Source organism: Rhipicephalus sanguineus, chromosome 8, assembly GCF_013339695.2.
Source record: "Rhipicephalus sanguineus isolate Rsan-2018 chromosome 8, BIME_Rsan_1.4, whole genome shotgun sequence".
In the NCBI taxonomy this organism is placed as follows: domain Eukaryota; kingdom Metazoa; phylum Arthropoda; class Arachnida; order Ixodida; family Ixodidae; genus Rhipicephalus; species Rhipicephalus sanguineus.
Window position 1 is genome coordinate 99152627 of NC_051183.1, and position 22155 is coordinate 99174781.

At 46.3% G+C, this 22155-nt stretch overlaps 1 protein-coding gene across 1 annotated transcript in view; it reads left to right on the plus strand.

Moving 5' to 3' along the window:
• LOC119403408 (F-actin-monooxygenase MICAL3-like) overlaps window positions 1-22155 on the plus strand; it is a 152537-nt gene that overhangs the window by 31868 nt on the left and 98514 nt on the right. Inside the window, 10 exon segments of the mRNA XM_049418315.1 lie at window positions 35-136; window positions 1836-1972; window positions 2091-2210; window positions 2826-3083; window positions 6415-6519; window positions 10527-10761; window positions 15100-15296; window positions 16042-17428; window positions 19985-20038; window positions 21392-21669. Coding sequence (XP_049274272.1) covers window positions 35-136; window positions 1836-1972; window positions 2091-2210; window positions 2826-3083; window positions 6415-6519; window positions 10527-10761; window positions 15100-15296; window positions 16042-17428; window positions 19985-20038; window positions 21392-21669 — 2873 coding nt within the window.

Below are 22155 nucleotides of genomic sequence, written 5' to 3' on the forward strand. Positions count from 1 at the left end.
CAAGTGATTGGAATGACTGCCCACTTCCTTTCAGAAATTGGGTGGCGTGCTCAAGTACTGCCTGCCGATCATCCTGCGTCACAGTACGAGTTTGACGTGCTGATCGGGGCGGACGGAAAACGAAACACGCTCAAGGGTAAGTAGTAATAAGGCCGTCCTTTTTTTTTTTGGCAGAGGGTTGCATGCGAGGTGAGCTAACACAGTACATACCTGCTAACCCTCTCGTGACTTTCCAGTAAGTTTTACAAAATGAGGCTGATCTTTTTACAGCGAAGTTCTCTAGTGCTAATATCAAGGAGTACTCATGTAGGCAAGATTTAGGGTGGCAAGAACTCCGACAGAACCGCCATGTTGGGTCGGAGCACACAGACGCGCGCTATGGCAGACACCTTGAATATAACGTCCGAGTTCGTTTTATTTCTCCAGTTTCACGTGCGTGTCTACCACCATGTTTGCACGTCACCCTAAGAAGAGGTGGCGCCGGTGTCAATGGCTTTGGCCCAATATGGCGCTCACCTTGACAAAGGGTGTCACCCCCCTGCTCCTGGGGGAGGTGACACTGACTTCAAGGCAGCTGCATTCAGACAGACACGTTGCCCCATCTTGTGGCATCATATGAAACGCCGGGTAGGCGGTGTTTTCATACTTATGCTTGTAAAAAGCATGCAATACGCTGCACTTTTCGCAGGACTTTAGTTTTTGTTTCTTCATTACATGATCTAACTCACACTGGCAGCCACAAGAGCACGTCCATGCTAGTACTCAGGCCGCAATTAGCGTAGCCATCTTTTATAAAACGTCATTGTCTTTCTCCGATACATCTCGTCAACCAGTTGCGTTTGTCCGTTGTGTTGTGACATAAGAGATCGCTCTAGTGTCACGTTCAGTTGCTCTTTGGACTCGTCATGGGTCGGACTATGTCGTACGTTCCAAAGAGGAGCAGCAGCAGTATGAGGAACATCGGCGTGCTCAGAAGTACAAGTGTGCGCATCACGATCGAGCCAATGCTACTGAGGATAATCGGGCGAGTGAAGCCAAATGCTTTACACAAACAGTTGGAAGGGCTCTAAATTTTTAAAATCTTTTATGAGTCTTACAAATTTCACCCAGTTCTACACCGTGAAAACCTTCGAACAGTGAAGTTGTAAGCACACGAGTGTACTTGATTGGCTAACAACATCACATCGTGTCAAAAATGCGGCGCTTGATTTGAAATATGTGTGCTTACACTTGATTGGGCAAAGCGAGATCACATGACCTGCTGGCTTAGGCAGTGGCATTCCAGCAAACGCCTCGCATTACGTGGTTCGCTGTTGGTACAGCCGGAACTCTGCCAAGTGTGTGCTCCCTGTTGCCTACGGGACCCTCTTGCATGTCCAGGTCCTCTGCCTTGGTTTACTACAACTAATGTAAGTCTCTAAGGAAAGTGTGAATTGTTTTCCCAAAATGATCATCATCATCATTTATCATCCTCATTTCATTTTATTTGTTTCTTTATTCACTCCCCCTTGTGGTCACGTGGCCTGCATGACTCGTATACAACCAGTATAACCTCATTACAACAAACCAGTAAATGAAGAATAGTCTTGTCACAGCTACAGTGTTACAAATAAACGTTTATAACGAATTTTCGGATATAACGAAGTTATTTTTGTGGCAGATGAGACTTTGTTATAATGAGGTTTGAGTGTACTACTACGATGACAATAGCGATGGCACAAAGTAGGCTAAGACAGTTTTGCTGTAACAAAAAGATTTTTATTTGAGAAAACTTCTGTGAGACTAAAGTTCTAAAGACTAAAATTTTTTAAGGGACTGTCCACTTTCGTCAACAGGGTTCAACCGGAGGGAGTTCCGGGGCAAGCTAGCCATCGCCATCACCGCCAACTTCATGAACCGGCACACTCTGGAGGAAGCACGTGTACAGGAAATCTCAGGGGTGGCCTTCATTTTCAACCAGAGATTCTTTCAGGTGAATGGACACTTGCGCTTTCGTAGCTCACGTAGTGGATAGTGAAGCACCCAGCTTCACTTAACTGGGCAGCTTTGTGGCGAAACTCATGTTCGCGTTCGTTTTTCTGACCTTGCAGGATATGAAAGAGAGCACAGGCATCGACTTGGAGAACATTGTGTATTATAAGGATGACACGCACTACTTCGTCATGACTGCCAAGAAGCAGAGCCTGCTGGAACGGGGAGTCATCATCAACGTGAGATAACCCATTTTTTTTCTTTTCTCAATCCGTCCTTGTTGTCTTGATGAAGTCACGTCTGTTGTTGATCTGCAGTGAGAGTGCCGGATAAGTCGATATTGGTTACGTGAGAGAGCGCGAGAGGGCGGGACTTGCATCGACAATCTGTGCGTTCAATGCACGCGTGTGCTGAGAGATATAGAAAGGGAAAGAGCCAGAGCCATGTTGCACAGTGCAGTGTTTAGGGATAAAATGTGGGAATTTGAGTGAAGGGTCATTGTCGCGACTAAGCCTTTTTTTTTAAATTCTGAGTTTCATCAATTTCATCAAGATTCGTCAATTCTGATTTTGATGAACCTTGATGAGTTTGCATATGTTTGTGCACTCATTTCTAATGTGCAGTTTTTTTTTTTCTTTTACAATATGTAGTTTCCAGAATTTAAAACATTGGATGGTGAATTATTGGGAGCAAGATTTCTCCTAAACTGAGAAAGTCACAATGTAAATCTGCATATCACTATAATCTGGAAGGATAATTGTATGCAGTAAAACAAGAATGGACGTTGTAAACGCACTCAAACGAAAGTAATAGTATGTTGAACATTCGTGAGTTAAATATGGTGACATCAACAGGACTACAGCGACACGGCGCGGCTACTGTCGCCCGACAACGTAGACCGGAGCGCCCTCAAGGAGTACGCAAGGGACGCTGCCGACTTTGGCACGGGCTACGCTCTGCCATGCCTGGAATTCGCCGTCAACCACTACGGTCAGCCGGACGTGGCCATGTTCGACTTCACCTCCATGTATGCTGCAGACAATGCTAGTCGCCTTCTCGAACGGCACGGCCACTGGTTGCTTCAGGGGCTCGTCGGTGACAGTCTTCTGGAGGTTTGTGCACGCTGTTTCTACCGCGGTCATCAATGGCAGTACACTAAAACCTCGATATAACGAACCCGGATATAACGAATTATCGGTTATAACGAAGTAAATGAAGAATAGTCTTGTCATAGATACAGTGTTACAAATAAACGGTTATAACGAATTTTCGGATATAACGAAGTTATTATCCTGACAGCTGTGACTTTGTGATAATGAGGTTTGAGTGTAGTTGTGATGCGCGAGTTGTTGAAATGCTGGTTTAGGACTGTCATTCACTGTTCAAAGGACTAAGCAACTAGAGTGGCGTTAAAGCACGAAAACCTTGCCTTCTTAAATAAAGCCTGGTGCCTTTTCGTGAGTAACCGACTGGATTGCAAGAGAAGGCAAACGCACGAGGGGGAGGCAGGAAGCGAGGTGGGTAGATGAGATCAAGAAGCTTGCGGGTACGACGTGGCCGCAGCAAGCACAGGACCGGGTTGATTGGCGACACACGGGAGAGGCCCTTGCCCTGCAGTGGGCGCAGTCAGGCTGATGATGATTATGATGCCTTTTTGTGCGTACAAGCCAGGGGACTATTTCACATTTTCTAACTCCTCTGAAAATATGTCATTGTTGGACTTGGGAAGTACAACTTGTAATAGTAGTGGTGGTAAAAATGTAATTGCTTGCTGCTTATGGGAATGTGAGACCACTAAGTAGTGTATTTAAAGCTTTTAGACCGTACCAGTTAGACTGTACCTTAGGCTGTACCAGTTGTCCCAGCAAACACAAACCTGTCTACAGAAACGATCTGTTATGTGTGAACAAAACAAATTGTACGTTGTTAGCAGCCCGCTTTCAAAGGAAGTAGGCCTGGGGTTCTCAATCTTTCTCGCCTTGGGGAACCCCAACGGCTTTTCCAGAGTGCCATGCAACCCCTAACTTTTTCTTGAGTATGAATACAATTAAATGTGGCCGGGAAAGGCGGTAGGTGATGGCGCTTCTCGACTCTTGCATTGGCCTGTTATCTTTAATATCCAAGGTCGTTGCTTTTGGTCTGGAACTCCCTATAATACATAGGGACTTGCTATTCCTCTGCAACTCCCTACCCCCCCCCCCCCACTCCTACAAGTTGCATAAAGTGTCCACTGACCATACACTGCATGCTGCAGGCACTGCGTGCTGTAAGCACTGTGTTCCTGCAAACAAAGTACCAGATGTACAGAAGCCTGCTTATTTTTTTTTTTGCAAAACAAAAAAAAGAAGGCATGCCAGCTGCTCTGCGAAATGGCCGTTGACCGTTACAGTGGTTGTAAGGCTAAGCCTGAATGTTCGTGTAGCCCTCAGCCGGTAAGAAGCCACGCCTCTTGCACATATGAAAGCACCTGTTGTGCGTTTTGATTACAAAACAGAGATAGCACTGTAGCAAATCAGCCTGTATAAAAACTGAGCCACGTGAACACCAGTGCGTCATGAGCCTTGAATGAAGAATAGGGGTGCCCATTAATGTCGTCTGAACTGGTTTAACACCCAATATCACCTTCCATATGTCGACTTGCATAACTACCGAACCGACTCCCATGCATGTGTTACAAAATGCACTCACAAGCAGGAATTACCAGTGACCCGCACGCTCTGTCACTGCGGCTCCGCAAATCGCGCAAGTTTCATGGCGTGCACTAGACGTCGAGTCTTTAGTGCCGCTACCCCCGGGGCTCTCGATACCTTGCAGACTCCTGATGTGTGGATACGGCGTGTGATGGCTTCGTTAAATGCAAAATCCAACACAAATTTTTCTTGTCTGAGTAAGTAAATTAGGTCCTAATGGGGGCAAAACAAGAGCAGGCTGCATTCATTCTGACCGCTCACGAAACCCTAAAGCGCCTTTCACTCCGCAGAACCCAGTTTGAGAACCCATGACGTAGACCTTGACATATTGTCCTGGTATGTTAATATTGAGAAAGTTCATTTGTTCAAGACGTGAAGAACAATCCTGCCGGCTCACTAAAGCTTTCATCACATCCATTCCCACTGTGCGTGAGACTTGTAAGGTCTGTTTGTTCCTTGAAGTGTCTGAGTACACTGCTGACACCTAGGCTTGTTTTCTGTCTCACCCTCAGAACCCAGTTTGAGAACCCATGACGTAGACCTTGACATATTGTCCTGGTATGTTAATGTTGAGAAAGTTCATTTGTTCAAGACGTGAAGAACAATCCTGCCGGCTCACTAAATGTCCCTTGTCCCGTTAATCGGGTTGGCAATCGCCGGGCGGATTCTAAGGGCTGGTGTCACGGCCCTCCGAAAACGCACCACGAAAGCGCGGACAATTTAGAGTTGGTCCTTTGGTGCGCCAGCGAACGCCGGTTGTGGTCCAAAGACCGAGTCAGAGCCGAGAGTCGATAACACAAACGAAAACGAAATATATTCTCAGTTAAGGCAATACAAATAATACAAACACATGCACACTCGGCTGGTACCAGTTACAGCTTCACAATAATACTCAGATGGTGTTTACACAACGGGAGCTAAACGAACAGATCACACGCTACGAATGCAATCGCATGCATTACCACTATTCAACGACAGTTAAAGTCCTGAATAGATAATGGCGTATCCAGTCCACAATACTTGGACGGTAATCGAATGCTTCTCTTCAAGGAAACACTCACGCCAGCTCCAGCGTTGATCGTCGTAGCTCAACCGTCGTCGTGACTTGTCACGGCTCACACAGCGTCGTCATCGGATTCTTCCAGATCCACGACCGACTGACCGCACACCATCATAAACACGTCTTCTTTGGCTAACGGAGCCACACTTCGCTTAACTTCACCATCACCGGGCCGACTGACTCGCTCACTCCTTCGCTGACTGTCTTTACTGACCGCCGTCGCTTGCACGCTTTTATCCCTTCTCCCCCGGTTTCCAGAAGCCTCGCGAGGGTTCTTCGGCGTGCAATAGAGCTAAGGCCAGAGAAAGGGCGAGAGCTTTCTCGTATGTTCGGATCGCGGCGGCATCGCTCGCGGATGCGTCACCCTTTCCTTCTAGAAAGATCCAGGCTTTGCCGGGCGTTCGATCGTGTTGACTGTGTCTGGCTCGAGTGGGTGAGGAGAATGCGGCGCGCCGGCGTCTTTTGATGCTTGTTTTTTCGTCTTTCGCGCTTCTTGGGCGCGCGACTCGCGCCGTTCTGTCGCGCAGCTGCTTGAAAGTGGCCGCGCGCGCGCTGTATAACACGCTAATTTGTGACACTAAAGCTTTCATCACATCACTTCCCACTGTGCGTGAGACTTGCAAGGTCTCTTTGGTCCTTGAATTGTCTGAGTACACTGGTGACACCTAGGCTTGTTTTCTGTCTTGCCCTCAGCCTTTCTGGCCCACGGGATCGGGTTGTGCTCGGGGCTTCCTGAGCTCCCTGGACGCTGCCTGGATGATTCGTTCGTGGGCGGCCAATAGGGATTCTCCACTGCACGTAAGTGTAACTCAACAACGTGTGGATTCGAGCTTGTTGGTACTCCATAAGCCACCAGCATTAAGGACAAAACTTTTTTGACAAGCAGACAATACGGGTACATAGTGCCTGTACCTGTACTGTCCTTTTGTCGAAAAGTTCTTGTGCTTAACGCTAGCTTGTTATGCGCGTGAGTGTTGCCTGGAACAACAGGAAAGTTGTTCTAATTCAGGGGTCTCAAACTCACCTGAGCCAGTGGGCCACAGTCATGCAGTTTAATCCTGCAAGGGCTGGGACAGTGAAGAAGGTAGGAGCAAGGGGGCGGGGAGGGTGGGGTTGTGGTTTATACAGATTGTCAGCAATAATTTCAATTAGAAAGAAAACCTTTCTCACATCACATATACGGGTCATTCCTGAAGGAGATTTGGCGCAAGGATTCCAACAACATGTCGACACCAATCTCCAAGATAACTAAAATCTGGGTGCCAATTAATTCTGAAATACCGAGTTGTTTCACGGATACGTATCGACACATAGCGACCGCAGGGGGTGCCTCACGAAAACAGTGCTTTGACCAGTCATTTCTGTGTAGCTCACGAACATACTTAATGAGAAAATAACAATGTGGGACGAATACAATCATGTGCAGGTTGCAGGCCGCATGTTTGAGACCCTTGGTCTAATTGGTAAAGTCAATGTATAGAAAACTGGGCATGTTGATATGAATCCATTACAGAAAGTTCCTCAGCGCGTGCACAACAAGCAAGGATGTGAGGAGGGCTTGTTTCTCTTCTTTCCTCACGTCCTTGTTTGTTGTGTGTACGCTGAAAAACTTTTGATAACGTAGTGGCAGGGATTTGTGTTGGACAGAAGAGTTGGGTGTACAGACGTGGACCTTTTTGTCCTGTGGTGTGTCTGCAAGCCTGATTTTCTTTTTCCTAATGTGTGCACGTTGTTTGCCTCTAGTGCAGACTTTCTCTGTTGGCAATAAAATGCTTAAAATTCCACACATTCTCTCGCAAGGCTACACTTCTGTGGCAACAGCTCATTGGTTTTACAGCAAAAGCTGTTATGAGATCATTTCACCGGCCGTTTTTGGCTCCGTAGTTGTCCGCCGCTGCTAGTGTCCGTAACCAGTATCGCTCAAAATAAGAAAAAAAAAAAACGAAAAAGGAAAAAAATTCCAGGATGGAACGAGGTTCGAACCTGGGCCCTCTGCGTGGGAGCCCAGTATTCAACCTCTGAGCCATGCCGGTGCTTGAAACTGTTTTGCAAAAAGGTCCTATGCAGGCTTCATGTCGAGAAGGAACCACATTAGCATATGCAATATAGTGTGGTAGAAGAGTAAAATAAGCACCAAGCGTCGCACAACGCGAATTCTGTAACCAGGCGTCGCACAATGCGAATTGCGCAACGAGTAGGTTGTTCAATGCTTCCAACCCATTACAAAGGGCTTCGCCATAATTCTTCATCGTCATCAGGCACAGCATCAACAAAGTGCGCATAATGCCTTACATGCGTTTAGCAGGTACCACGGCTCTCCGTAAAATGACGAAAAATGACACAGTGCCTGCTGCCCTACATCTAAAAAATTACAATGATTTATAGCGTAGTGGGTTCCTCGCAAATGCACTTGTATTGGTTGCCAAGGAAGGCCATAAGCGCATGATCCATTTCCTCGGGGTCTCAGTAAAGTTCTTCACCCTCCCCCGTCTCTCTCCCACGTCAACGTATGTTATACAGCATGACGGGAGAGGGAAATAGCGACCGGGCGTCACCCAATGCAAATTACATAGCTGGTGGGCCGTTTAAAGCTTCCAACCCATTACAAAGGGCTGAGCCATAATTCTTCATCGTCATCAGTCGTCGCTTCAACAATGTGCACATAATGCCTTACAGACGTGTAGCTGGTGCCTCGCTTCTCCGCAGAATGACGAATATTGGCTTAGTAGGTGCTTCCCAACTTCCCAAAAATTGTGATTTATGGCGTAGTGGGTACCTTTCTAGTGTACTTGTATTGTAGCCCCAAGAAAGCTTACAACGTGCTCTAGAAATGCTGCTCTTCCAGCTTTCGCTGTGACTGTGCTGTGATTTCTGCGCAGGCCTAGCGTTTTTTATGCTGTATAGAACAACATGTTGAAAGTCTAGTGAGGCATATTTGCTTACTATGGGGGAGAAGAAAACAAGATGATGGGTTGTGAAATCACTGGAGTACAAGAAAAATGGTATGCGTGGCTGCTGGTGCAGAGTTCACTGAATTCACCGTTTGAGATCTAAATGTTTATCGTCTCAGATGATAAAACGTAAAAACTTTGTTGGAGCATCCTGCAGTGTTTTCAAAACTTGTGAACCACCGCCATCAGGAAATTGCAAGAGCTAGTGGTCCGGAAAGCATTTCACAGTGAAGCATTTCAGTTTATGGTGGCTTGAAAATATTATGAGATATACCGGGTGTCCCAGCTATCTTTAGCCAAGAGTTAAAAAATACTATATTAGAGGCAGGCGAGTGAAATCAGTCGCAAATTGCTGACAGCCACCTTGCGCACTACAGACAAATTTTTGGTTTGTAATTAACTAATTTGTTAATTAGGATGATTAAACAAAATTGCTAAATATTGACTTTAGGCGAGAAATGCTGCTTGCAAACTTCGAGAGCGTCTTCAGAAACCCCAATTGCATCATTTGCGGTAAAGAAAGTGTCACGTATACCATTTTTTCCAAGCTGCAAAGAAAGCCCGCGAAATACAAAAAGAACCACGTGACTAGCGCGCGCGCGCGCCGCGAGAATGCTGCCCTCAGCCGTGGTTTGAGCGAACGAAATCAGCTGCGGCCGCGACTCGCCGGCTCCGTTGCAGCGGTAGGCCGATAAGTTAAAGGTGGTTCCTCGGCCCGTTGCCAGCCAGTTGGCGCGCGTGACGATTCAAGTTGTAGCAAGCGCGGGCCAAGAAACCACCTTTAACTTATCGGCCTACCGCTGCAACGGAGCGGCGAGTCGCGGCCGCAGCTGATTTCGTTCGCTCAAACCACGGCTGAGGGCAGCATTCTCGCGGCGCGCGCGCGCGCTAGTCACGTGGTTCTTTTTTGTATTTCGCGGGCTTTCTTTGCAGCTTGGAAAAAATGGTATACGTGACACTTTCTTTACCGCAAATGATGCAATTGGGGTTTCTGAAGACGCTCTCGAAGTTTGCAAGCAGCATTTCTCGCCTAAAGTCAATATTTAGCAATTTTGTTTAATCATCCTAATTAACAAATTAGTTAATTACAAACCAAAAATTTGTCTGTAGTGCGCAAGGTGGCTGTCAGCAATTTGCGACTGATTTCACTCGCCTGCCTCTAATATAGTATTTTTTAACTCTTGGCTAAAGATAGCTGGGACACCCGGTATATTGGGAAACATTTGGCCAAGGTTTGGGCAGGTTGTGATCGCACGTTGGAGCTCACAGTAAACATGGTTGCTTTAGTGTATGCTTAGTAAAGGCTGCAAAAATGTCCTTTCTTTCTTTTTTTCTATGACTGTAGCTATGAAATTTCTAAATTGTAAGCCATACGCGAACAAAAGGTGAATACGGCTTCTGCAACCAAAGATACCTAGCATGAGTATCGGTGGATAAGGCAGTCAAAACTCACTTGAAATTTGATATTTTTGGGGCCTCTCTGTTCCAGAATCTTTGTGCCTCCTTTCCACAATTCTTTCTGGTCAGTGAAACTAAACCCTTGTGTGTTGAATTCAAAACATCTTTTTTATTTTTTTATGCACAACTATGTGGCCAGTGTGCTATCCATATTAGTCTGTGGGAGATAGAGTGCTTTTAATTTTTCCTGTGTGAGGAAAAATTCAACTTGTTTTATGACTTAACTGCAGGTGTTTGGTCAGTGTTTCTTTTATTCCGCAATGTTTTTGTTAGAAAGCAAACATTTTATTTGTTTGTTCTTTATTTAACGCCAGCTTTATGGTCAAGATTCTGCTTCGCTTTCCCAAGACACGAATTCACGTTGCTTTGCAAACTCTCCTTTCTTTTGTTTCTCAGGTTCTCGCCGAGCGGGAATCTATCTACCGGCTCTTGGCGCAAACGACACCCGAGAACCTGAGCAAGGACATGGCCGAGTACAGCCTCAACCCGAGCTCGCGGTACCCGAACCTGAACCTGCAGACGGTGCTGCCGTCGCAGGTGCGACCCCTGTGTCGCACCGACACTGAAATCAAGCTTCCACCACCGGGTCCACGGCTACTCACCGACATGCAGCGCAAGCGGCGGCGTAGAGGTTGGTCATCACTCAAGCAGTCGCAGAGATCTCTAATGGCAACCTCAATTTCTCTTAAAATATTTAGCGCAAGATCTTTTGGCAGATGGATTCTTGATTTGTCATGGCGTCCACAACTTCTGACATGCTAGACTGAAATTGGGTTAGCACACCTCCAGTATTAAAAGGGTACTGACACCTTTTTTCAAAGGCGAGTTTACTCTGCCATACAAATAAGATATAGATATTTTAATTTGATAAGATATTTTAATTTGATATCACAGTGAATTTTTCCATGGCACACCTACTGATATCGACATTAGCTTGACGTCAGGCTACAGTACAAATTCTGGTGACTTCACGCAGCACTCTGGCTAGTTGTGATGACGTTAGGTACCAAAACTTCCAAGATGGCCGCTTGTGCGTCACCGACGGAGCCACGGTGTGGAGCGGTCGTGGAAATGTCACTATATATTGTGCGAACGCGTGACGAGAAGCTCATACTGTGTTGTGACATCAGGGTACAGTAGGAACCGAAACTAGCTTATACAAATATGCTGAAATTACTTTTTCAGGGCGCACTCACGCTTAGGAGAACTTGCGTTTGGCCTAGTTGGTGCTTACTGTTTGACATTTTGACCGCACAAAAAGACGAGGACAGAGGGAGGTACGACGACACGGGCGGTAAACTTTCAACTCATTTTATTCAGTGAAAGACGTAGCAATATATAGCGAGTTTTGACATGCGCAGACACAGTTACGTCCGCTCATCAGTCTAGTGGGGCAGCCACCTGTCCAAGAAAGACATTTCCGATTGAAATAATCTGATAGAGGTGTCACTGACACAATCATCATTTTTCTTTCTAATAAAGTAAGCTTCTAATAGCTCTCGAGCTTTTTGATCTTGGCTTCTGCCCAGAATCTTTATCCCTTGAAACCGTGGTTCACACGTGCAGTCTTTACAGTGCGCAGGCAGGTGCGCGAAAACGTCTCCTTTCTTTAACTTTTGCTCGTGTTCCCTGGCTCGATCATTTAGGCACCGCCCCGTCTGCCCTATGTAGGACTTGCCGCACGTCAGGGGGATTTCGTACACGACTCCTGTAGAGCACTTCGCGTACGGCTTTGCATGGTTTTTACCGCAGCCGAGACTTCTTTTAGGTTCACTGGAGGTACGGGGGCAGAGCCGCGCCAGCTTGAATGGCGCCGAAAAAACAAGGGGGACACCATACCTGCCTGCTACCTTCCTTAGGTTGTGGCTGACCTTGTGTATATAAGGCACCACTTCAGGTCTTACGGTAAGAGGAGTCGTCCTCGTCCTTGCCTCCCTCCTCGAACCTTTCACCTTCTGCAGAAGTGTTTCCACCACTGGCGTCACCATCGAGTCAGGGAACCCAGCCGTCTTGAGACGGGAAATCTGATTGTGAAATGCATCCTGCATTTATGGTATGGTGTCCCCCTTGTTTTTTCGGCGCCATTCAAGCTGGCGCGGCTCTGCCCCCGTACCTCCAGTGAACCTAAAAGAAGTCTCGGCTGCGGAAAAAACCATGCAAAGCCGTACGCGAAGTGCTCTACAGGAGTCGTGTACGAAATCCCCCTGACGTGATGCAAGTCCTACATAGGGCAGACGGGGCGGTGCCTAAATGATCGAGCCAGGGAACACGAGCAAAAGTTAAAGAAAGGAGACGTTTTCGCGCACCTGCCTGCGCACTGTAAAGACTGCACGTGTGAACCACGGTTTCAAGGGATAAAGATTCTGGGCAGAAGCCAAGATCAAAAAGCTCGAGAGCTATTAGAAGCTTACTTTATTAGAAAGAAAAATGATGATTGTGTCAGTGACACCTCTATCAGATTATTTCAATCGGAAATGTCTTTCTTGGACAGGTGGCTGCCCCACTAGACTGATGAGCGGACGTAACTGTGTCTGCGCATGTCAAAACTCGCTATATATTGCTACGTCTTTCACTGAATAAAATGAGTTGAAAGTTTACCGCCCGTGTCGTCGTACCTCCCTCTGTCCTCGTCTTTTTGTGCGGTCAAAATGTCAAACATCAAACACTCACGCTTAGCACCACCTTTTCTAGGCTCTTGAGGGCTTGACCTTTTACTTGACGCAGAAAAACGACAACTGAAGATATTCGTGTCAGTACTCCTTTAACAATGATAAAGTAATCGTGATATTGTGATGTCTACTTGTTTGTGCGTGTTCAAGTGGCATAAAAATTGTGATCCAGAACAAAATAAAACACTGTGCAGAAGTAGCGCTCATGCATGCCCCTTCTCATGTCTGTGTACCAAAAGGTTTCTGCGCTAAGCACAAATAAAAATGATGCACTAATAAGTAGAGCTGTGCGAATAGCAAAATTTTAGGTGCGAAGCGAATTCGAATATTAAAGTGTGAGTGCGAATCGAATAGAATATTTTTCGAATATTTCTCGAATATTTTTCGAATATTTCTCGAATATTTTTCGAATACTTCGAAGCGAAATTGCAGAAAAAAAAGTTGGAGAGGATTCCTAAGCATATTCTCATGAGATAGCAACATGAAAGCGTTTCTTTTCGCTAGGTTGATGAAGCACTGGCGGGGTGGTGTTTCATAGTTGTCTTATCAAGAATGAGGCAATGTAGAGGCTGAATTCTATTTATGTACATGATTTGGTGCAACCAAAGTGCTGCCGACAACACTTTACACGTGATAGGCAGAGATGCCATTTCCTCAGCCTCTCCTCCTCTTTCAACTTCTGTGGAAGCCCAACTGATGTGGCGGACAAGGGTGCGCTCCCTTAAGTCCAGAGTTCCAAATCTGTCTCGTAGACGTCGGTATTAAGGACATCTGAAATTTTGTATGCTAAAAAGCTTCGGCTTCCAATTCTTCGGACTTCCTGCCCAAGTTTCAGGTCCAAAACAGCATTAACTGAGCTCCCACCTTCGCCACATCTTTCATTTCCATGTTGGAACCAACGTTTTCTTGAGTTAATACATTTGCGATCGTAGCGGAGCTTGAAAGGCAGCTTCGCCGCAATACGGGAGTGTGATGAGGTGAAGCATATTAAAAATCTAGGGACCACTTTCGATCGGACGTTGACTGTGTCTTAGCAAAATTCGACTGTAACGGAGCTTGAAAGGCAGCTCTGCCGCAATACCGGGGTGTGATGAGGTGAAGCCTATTGAAAATCTGAAGGGGTCACTTTCAATTGGGCGTTGACTGTACTTGTGATTGGGAAGTTCGAATAGTTCGAACAGTAAAATTCCAGTGCGAATCGAATCGAATAGCAAGCACTATTCGAAAAATATTCGAAATTTCAAATATTCGCACACCCCTACTAATAAGGCTAAATGTCAACTCATGCCTCCTAGTCTTGCAGTAACCTGTTTATAACTCATCTTTGCATTTCTACACACATAAGTTTATTTCCTGCACAGTTTATAAGGATGACAGCACTTACAGGAGAAGAAGAAAGAGGCAGGACAGAGTGCTGACTTCAACTAAACATTTACTGAAGTTCTTTTACAGTCATTGAAGGTGCATTTACAATGCCATCACCATCGTTGTGCATACAAAAGGGTTGCTATCTGGGCAAGTTGGTGGTCTATAACTGCAGCATGAATTAGCACAGTACATAAAAGAAAAGAAAATATGACCCACTTGAAGACCCAGTGACAATGTTTTCAGAGTGACTGTTGCATTCCGCTAAAATTGCTGTAATAGCAGTGTAATAAAATATACGTCCCACATAGACAGTGGTCGTACAGTCATGTCTCGTTAATGTGGACCCCATTAATATGCACAACCTGCAATATGGAACAAATTTCCAGCATCTGGTCTCTCACCATGCAATTCTGCCCCGTTAATGCAGAAACCCACAGTCCGGACTGTGGACAACTATTTTGGGGACAAAACGGGTAAAAACAGGCATTTTTGTCACGTTATTGCTGACGCAGGTCTAAAAAGCGAAAAATTTCAGAAGCCAAGCAAAAAGTTCCGCGCCTTTATGCACAGGAACTTACCGGGGTGGTGTACATCCTGCAACACCGTGACTCGTGACGCCGAGCAACAGATTCACCGTGTTGCATTTTCTTGGCACTACAGTACAAAAGAAGGCATCAGGGCAAATCCACATATTGTCGATTTTTTTTAGTGAATAAACTGCGTTCTTTTTTTTTTTTGGTATGATTATTCTTAATGTTTGTGACCTTGATTCGTTAATATGAACAAGTCATATAATGGAAATTTTTGGGGGGAACAGAAGTGTCCATATTGACGAGACATGACAGTATATGGGTTTTGCCGGTACATTGGTCCTAGGGTCCCGAATCTGACAGTATATTTGCATTCTTTTTCATTACCAACTCTTGTGGCAGACTCCATCATCCATCCAGACGCGCTTCTTTCGTGGTGTCAGAGGCAAGTGGCGCTGTACAGTAAGATCAAGATTGAGAACATGACTTCCTCCTGGAAGGACGGCTTGGCACTGTGTGCTATCCTGCACCGGTATCGGCCGGACCTCATCGACCTAGACGAGCTGTCGACTGCTGATGTGGCTACAAACAACCAGCAGGTCAGTTTGGCAAATGTTTGCATTTAAAGGAATACTGATGCGTTACGTCGAAGTTACAGGAACTCTAAATGCATGCTTCTCGCGCATAAAAAGATGGCATCCCGCAATTGTGGAGATTAGGAAAAACCTATAAAATGGTTTAGTTTGGTAATAACACTCTAATAGCCATGATAAAAGCAGCGCAAAAACATGGCACCGCAAGACGAAGAACAACACAGGACAGGCGCTGAACTCGGGTGCTGAACTCGGGCGCTGAAGTTCAGTGCCTGTCCTGTGTTGTGTGGCCATGTTCTTGTGCTGCTTTTACCATGAAGGTCAACCAACTAGCCCAATATTGCACGCTATTGTGTTCTAATAACATTGATCTCCTAATGTCGCACATTATTGTGATCTTGACATCATGACACAGAATAGAGCAAACTTTGATGACATCATATAGCAAGAAGATTTGGTATGATGACGTTGCTCATAAGGAAGATTGACAAGAGTGCTGCACGTGTTTCGTCGGCTTACAGTTTTCATGTGATAGCCTTAGTGATTACAGGAACAGAGGGTGTCAGTTAATCACGGCGTTTTTATGTATCCACCATAAGGAATTATAAACTGGTTCACAAGAAGTGGTATTGCTAAAGCGCTTGAGTCACTGCATTTGCTCTTAACAGCGTCTCTAGTGCATTAAAGCATTAATTAAAAAATGGTGCTTGTTATAGGGTTCAAAGCTACGAATCATTGCCCTTTTCTGCAGGCCTTTGACATCCTGGAGCGCGAGTATGGCATCCCGCCAGTCATGACCGGCCAGGAGATGGCTGACTGTGCCGTGCCCGACAAGCTGACCATGGTGTCGTACATCTCCCAGATCTACGAAACGTTCCGGCGGGAGATCCCCCAGGGTCGACCCGCTTACAAAGTCAGCAAGCTCATCGAGGAGAACCAGCCACCACCCACCTCGCCACTAAACCTGCTCGCCAAGCTCACTTCCTCCCAGAAACCGGCGAGCAAGCGAAAGTCATCGAGCGAGCACGAACCGGTCAAGGACCGCAGCGAGGGCCAGCGCCGGAGCAGGGTCTCCATCACGAGAAGCCGGCGGGCCCGGGACCGGGTCGCAGACATTGTTGCCGGAGGCGACGCGGCCACTTTGGAGCAGTACCACAAGATCCTCTCGGCCATGGATAAGGAGTCGTTTGGGAAACGAATGCAGGCGCTCCAGGAACAGCTCGGCAACGACTACAGGCCGTCGTCCCGCGGAAGCCGGGGCCGCCGGAGCGGGCACGTCTCTTCCGCGACGGAGGACGAGAGCAGCTCGGTAACGGGCAAGATTCCGCAGACGGCGGTCGCCCAACTCCAGGAGCAGCTCAACTCCATCGGCAAGCCGTTGCCCGTCAAGAAGCGGGAGCCCAAGGTCGGCCGCATCGGCAAGGACGAGTGGAATGTCAAAATGCTCGAGGAGCGGCTCAGGCAGCAGCAGAAGCGGCAGAAGGAGCCCAAGGTGGAGCCGGAGAAGCCGCAGATCCTCCGCGACATCTTCCAGAGCAAGCGAAACGTCATGGACGAGCGTCTCAAGGCAGATGGAAAGGAGACCGAGACGGACCGTGCCCGGTTCACGCACATCGACGAGAGGTTGCAGCGGCTGGACCGGCAGTTGAAGGAAGGATCGCTCGACGTCGGGAAGCGGGGATCGAACCGGGTGGCCGCCATGGCAGACTACATCGCCAACGTCCTCGACGCCCAGACGGGTCTGCGGGAAAAGAGGCCGCCTCCTCCGCCGCCAGTAGTTCTATATCGAAGTGACTCCGCCGATGGGGCGAAAACGCCCCCTCTCAAAAGGCCGTCGATTACGCAGCCACCCGTGTCGCCAGCCAAGCCGGCAGTGGCTTCGAAGCAGCCAGCACCGACGCCAACGACGGCCAAGTTGACGGATAGTGGTGGTGATGGTGTTGTCAGTGTCGGTGGTGTCGGCGGTGTCGGTGGTTCAGTGAGTGAAATGTGCTGCTTCTGTCACAAGCGTGTGTACCTCATGGAGAGGTTAAGTGCCGAGGGGTTGTTCTTTCATCGGAACTGCTTTCGGTGCGAGTTCTGCCAGTGCAGCCTTCGGCTGGGTAACTATGCCTACGACAGCACCATTGCTTTCAAAGGTGAGCACCGTTATTCGCTTTCACCTGAATGCCAATGATGTAGCTCATATCTTGCTGTTATTGTTATTATTGTTATAGCTCCTGCGTACAGGATGTCTAGAAAGTAACTGTGCAGTAAGATAATAGAGACATAACTGTGAGTGGCATTATAGTTTCAAATGTGATATGATAGGGCCAGACCTGTAATTCACCTGTTTGTTGACCTGTATAGACCTTTTCACAGTCGGCACCCTGGGCGCTGCCATTATCCTCTTTGGGCTGCGCTAAACAGGTGTGACCCCCCAAAAATGCACTGCCGAGGCTGTCGCATCAGCCTTTGTTCTCCCGTGTGCAGCCCAGCATGGCGGCGTTTTTTCTCTCCTGTCAAAAGGTCTATATCGAAGTGACTTTTTGTGTGTTCCTCTGCTCGTGTTGACTCGGTTTACTTAGTGACAGGGATTGTGCAAGTCTGCTGTTATTTACTGCATAGGTACCTTTTGGCCTTGTCGCATAATATGCGGAGTGGTTTATTTTTAATCACGTCTGGTAAACTGAAAAATTCTGATGAGCATCCATGTAAAGTCACACTTCCATTGAGTTAAATTCGCAATTTATTGTCATCTCTTCATTTGTCAATCTTACCAAGATGTACAGAAGCAACTTTGAATCACAATGCTGACTTAACAAAGACCTTGTGTATTGTGCATACAACAATGTCTTCGTAAAAGTAACAATTGCCAATAAGGCGGCAGTAGGGGCTAGTCGGTACGTCTTCATGCTTGTGATGCGCTGTAGGTATACAGGGACCAGAAAAAATCAGGAAACAACAGTAGCGCATCACCTTGTGTTGTTTCCTTGTTTGTTGTGGTCCGTGTATACCTACAGCGCATCACAAGCATGATACCGTATTTACTCGAATCTAGGCCGCCCTCGATTGTAGGCCGACCCCCAAAATTAGCAAGGCCAGACAAAAAAAAAAAAAACTTAATCATGGTACTCGAATCTAAGCCGACCCCCCCACTTTCGCACATCGTTTTTTCGAAAAAAACTTCGGCTTAGACTCAAGTAAATGCGGTAACAATTGCCCATGTAGTTTGTGTAAACAAGGCAAGTTGAATGTGTCCAGTATATTTGCTCCTTGTGTTACGCAGCAACACAATCCCAGGTGACTTTAAGCCTTCTCACTGCAAATAATATGGGCCGGACACGTAGCACGTCGGCAGGATAACCGGTGGTCATTAAGGGTAACTGACTGGATTCCAAGAGATGGCAAACACGTGAGGGGGAGACAGAAAATTAGGTGTGTAGATGAGATTAAGAAGTTTGTAGGTATAATGTGGCAGCAGAAAGCACAGGACCGGGTTGATTGGTGGAACATGGGAGAGGCCTTTGCCCTGCAGTGGGCGTAGACAGGCTGATGATGACTGAAAATAATCACATTCAAGTAGTGCCCAGTCGGCCATCAATGTCTGTACCAACTGGGGGCAGTTTAGTGTGAGAACCATCATGCTATGACTGCCATGAAAGAAGCCACAATTATGAGCCTATGGGAGCATGGTTACCCTCTGTTCAAAGGGACACTAAAGTGAAACAATTAATCCACTTAGATTGATGAATTTTACTGTGAGAACTCTAACGGCATTAATTTCATCATCATACGTTTATTAACAGAGAATAAAATCAAGGTCAAAGTCTCACTCTAAAATTTTTCAACGTGATGTCACGGATTTCAAAGTGTATTTTTCGTATTTTGGCGACATTGGCTCAACAAAATTTCCTGAAACTTGGTATGTTAAGCCTATGGCCCCCTCAGAGGACAACATACTTCATTTTTACCGATTAGGAACTACGTATGACCCAGCTTACGCTGTCATAATCTACGGCATCATGGCATCTGATGCGGGAATTTCAAGGTGGTGTTGCCACCCACGTTTTCTTTTCGTGAATTTTCTCGCTTACCAAGCGTCTTCTCGCGATAAGAGTGGTGTTTTCGGCATCGTGAAATTCCAATTTACTAATACAAGAAAATTCATTTTTCTGTTTAGTGTCCCTTTAAGTTAACACAGGACATAAATTCCATGCACCTGTTGACTGTACTTCATGTATTTTAGCTACAACATAAAAATGGTTTAAACATCTGACCAGGTCAAAAGCAAACATATGTGCGCACAGCAATACATTAGCAAGCTTTCTTGCCCCTTTAGAATAAAGTCAGTCATTTTCTGACACGCTCAGTATTTCGGGCTGCCAAGTATTCACGCATTTAAGCTTTTCCCGTCAAGTCCAGAATATCAGTGTGTGTGGAAGGTCAAGCGCAACACATGTATTGCACAGTAATGCAGCATAATATATGACACGTTGATTGTGCCATTGGAATTTCAAACTTCATTGTTTAGTTGAAGCTAGATTCACCATTTAAATCGCTATTATAAGGAAAAAGGCAGCTGCCAGTGATGCCACCAGTTACTATGCGCTATGCATTGCATTGAAAACCACTTTGAAAAGTAATGAAAGAACAAGCATAACTTGAAGCTACATAAAAGCCAGCAAAGAAAAACGGAAGTTGAATGTATGCAGACGGCCAAACTGTTCCTCAGGATGCTGTAGGTGCTGAAACGTCGGCTGCACCAGGTAGGCTACTTCAAAGTTAGAAGTATCCCCAAACATCCTGGATGGCCCTCTCCTGTGTGTTCCTAACAACTGATTACTACCAAACTCTTGAGTGTGTTTGGTGCCAAGGCTTCCTGGGTGTGTCGCTTCCCATTCATTCTAACCAGGCTGGTGTGGCAACGATCCATTACGAGCGAGGGGAACACATTTCGTGTGCTTTGTGCTAGGTGCTCTGGTTGATGAGAAACAAACTGTTTGTCATGTGCAAGAGCTCACTTTCAGTACATTTATTAAAAGTTGACTAGACTGTAATTGATGCAGTTTTTGGCTGAATTGTTCTAGCATACCTTTACGACAGACTTGGCATAATTTTTTTTTCACTCAATACTAATTCTTTATGGTCATCCACCACTCAAGGTCGGCCAAATTGATTCTGAGACCTTAAGGGCATGTTAAATAAGTAAATAAATCTGGTTATATGTCATTTGGGCTTCTGACAAAGTGTGAAATGAAATTGCATCATAACAGAACTGTAACATTACCCTGACCTAGCCAACTTAATGCATCAGTGTCTACACCAGTGCCTATGTCAGTACGGACACGGTAATTGAAACATATATAAGAGTTCTATAAGCGCTTGTCTAGCACGCAGCCACTAAAAAGTTATGATCACAGAAGAAAAACGTAGGCTTTCCTTTTCAGATATTCAGTGCAACATGCCTTCACCTGGAAATGACTACAGGCTGGTGCATTTGTGCTGTGAGGTTACATGTGTACATGCATCAGTGTACCACTTGGTAGAAACAGCCTTATGGGGTGTCAAGCAGTCCAGAACTTCGCTGAAGCAGTTGAATATGAAAATTTTGTTGAGTGATCTATCACTTTGTGTCATCTTAGCTGCAGGCTCTAGTGTAATGGAATGAATATTTTTTGTCACGGTAGCTACATGTGACACTGCAACTCAAATTCCATATTGGACACATACGCTTGCTAATTATCGATGCCTGGTGGACAGTGTGCAAAGTGTATGGAACATCCTAGGCTAGGCATGAGTGTTCATGCATGGGATGAGTTTGTTGCCAAGATGTGCGGTGTGAAATGTAACGAAAGACAACACTTTGCATTGCAAGATATTGTGCTGTGTCATCTTGCCTGCTAAACATGCATGCTCAATTGATTTATGCCTGATATCCCTTCTCCCCCCCACCCCCGCCTCATTTTCTTCTGCTGTGTGCTCTAATTTGAACTTATAAATGGCTGCTGTCTGTCACAGCAAAGCTCTCAGGACTTGCTTTGGTCTGCATATTTTGTTTAGTCACGCAAAGGGCGATGCACAAATGTGTGACCGCCATTTGCTTGAACACTGGCACACAGGCAAGTTCTACTGCACGGCGCACTTCCGCATGGAGAGGCCAAGCCAGCGATGGCAGGAGATGATGAAACGCAAGCAGGCGTTCCTGTCGGCCAATCCCGAACCGCCGTCGTTGATGCCCGCCAAGCCGGCCAATGCAGAGGACAACAGCTCTCTACACCGGAGACGGAGCCCGTCACCTCCTCACGGAGGGGCCGGGGAGGGCATGGAGGATCCCACAATGATGGAGGAAGTCCGGTCACCTCCGGCAGGCACTGATGTCGGTGTCGTAACATTTCAGGTGAACCACTGACAGACAGCCAGATTTTTTGCTTGTGTCCTTTATGCTTTCATAAGTAGCTCTGTGTCTGATGATAGTGGAATAAAACCGTTAAATGCTTCATGTGAATGTATTTAGACGCTAGCAACGCTAGTATGTGGATGTAATTTATGCTAACACTGTTGACTGTGATAAACTTTAGCATCACTTCAAAAGATGCAAACAGAGTACTAAGAAACTAGCACCAGACCTCAGCATTGGTAACTAACAGGTCTTGTAATGTTTCTTTTTTCTTTATTTATTACGTATTCTTCTGACTACAATATATGTAAATAGGCAACACTGGTTCGATTCGTAGCCATAGGCTAGTAGGGATCATGCATGCTTAAACTTCGGTGACTTTGAGAAGTGTGCGTACTGTGCCTGGACTGGTGTACGGGCTGGAAGGAATGAGATATGGCTGCCACAGTGCCGCCTCATTGCTTCAATGAATACTGTTGCTACACA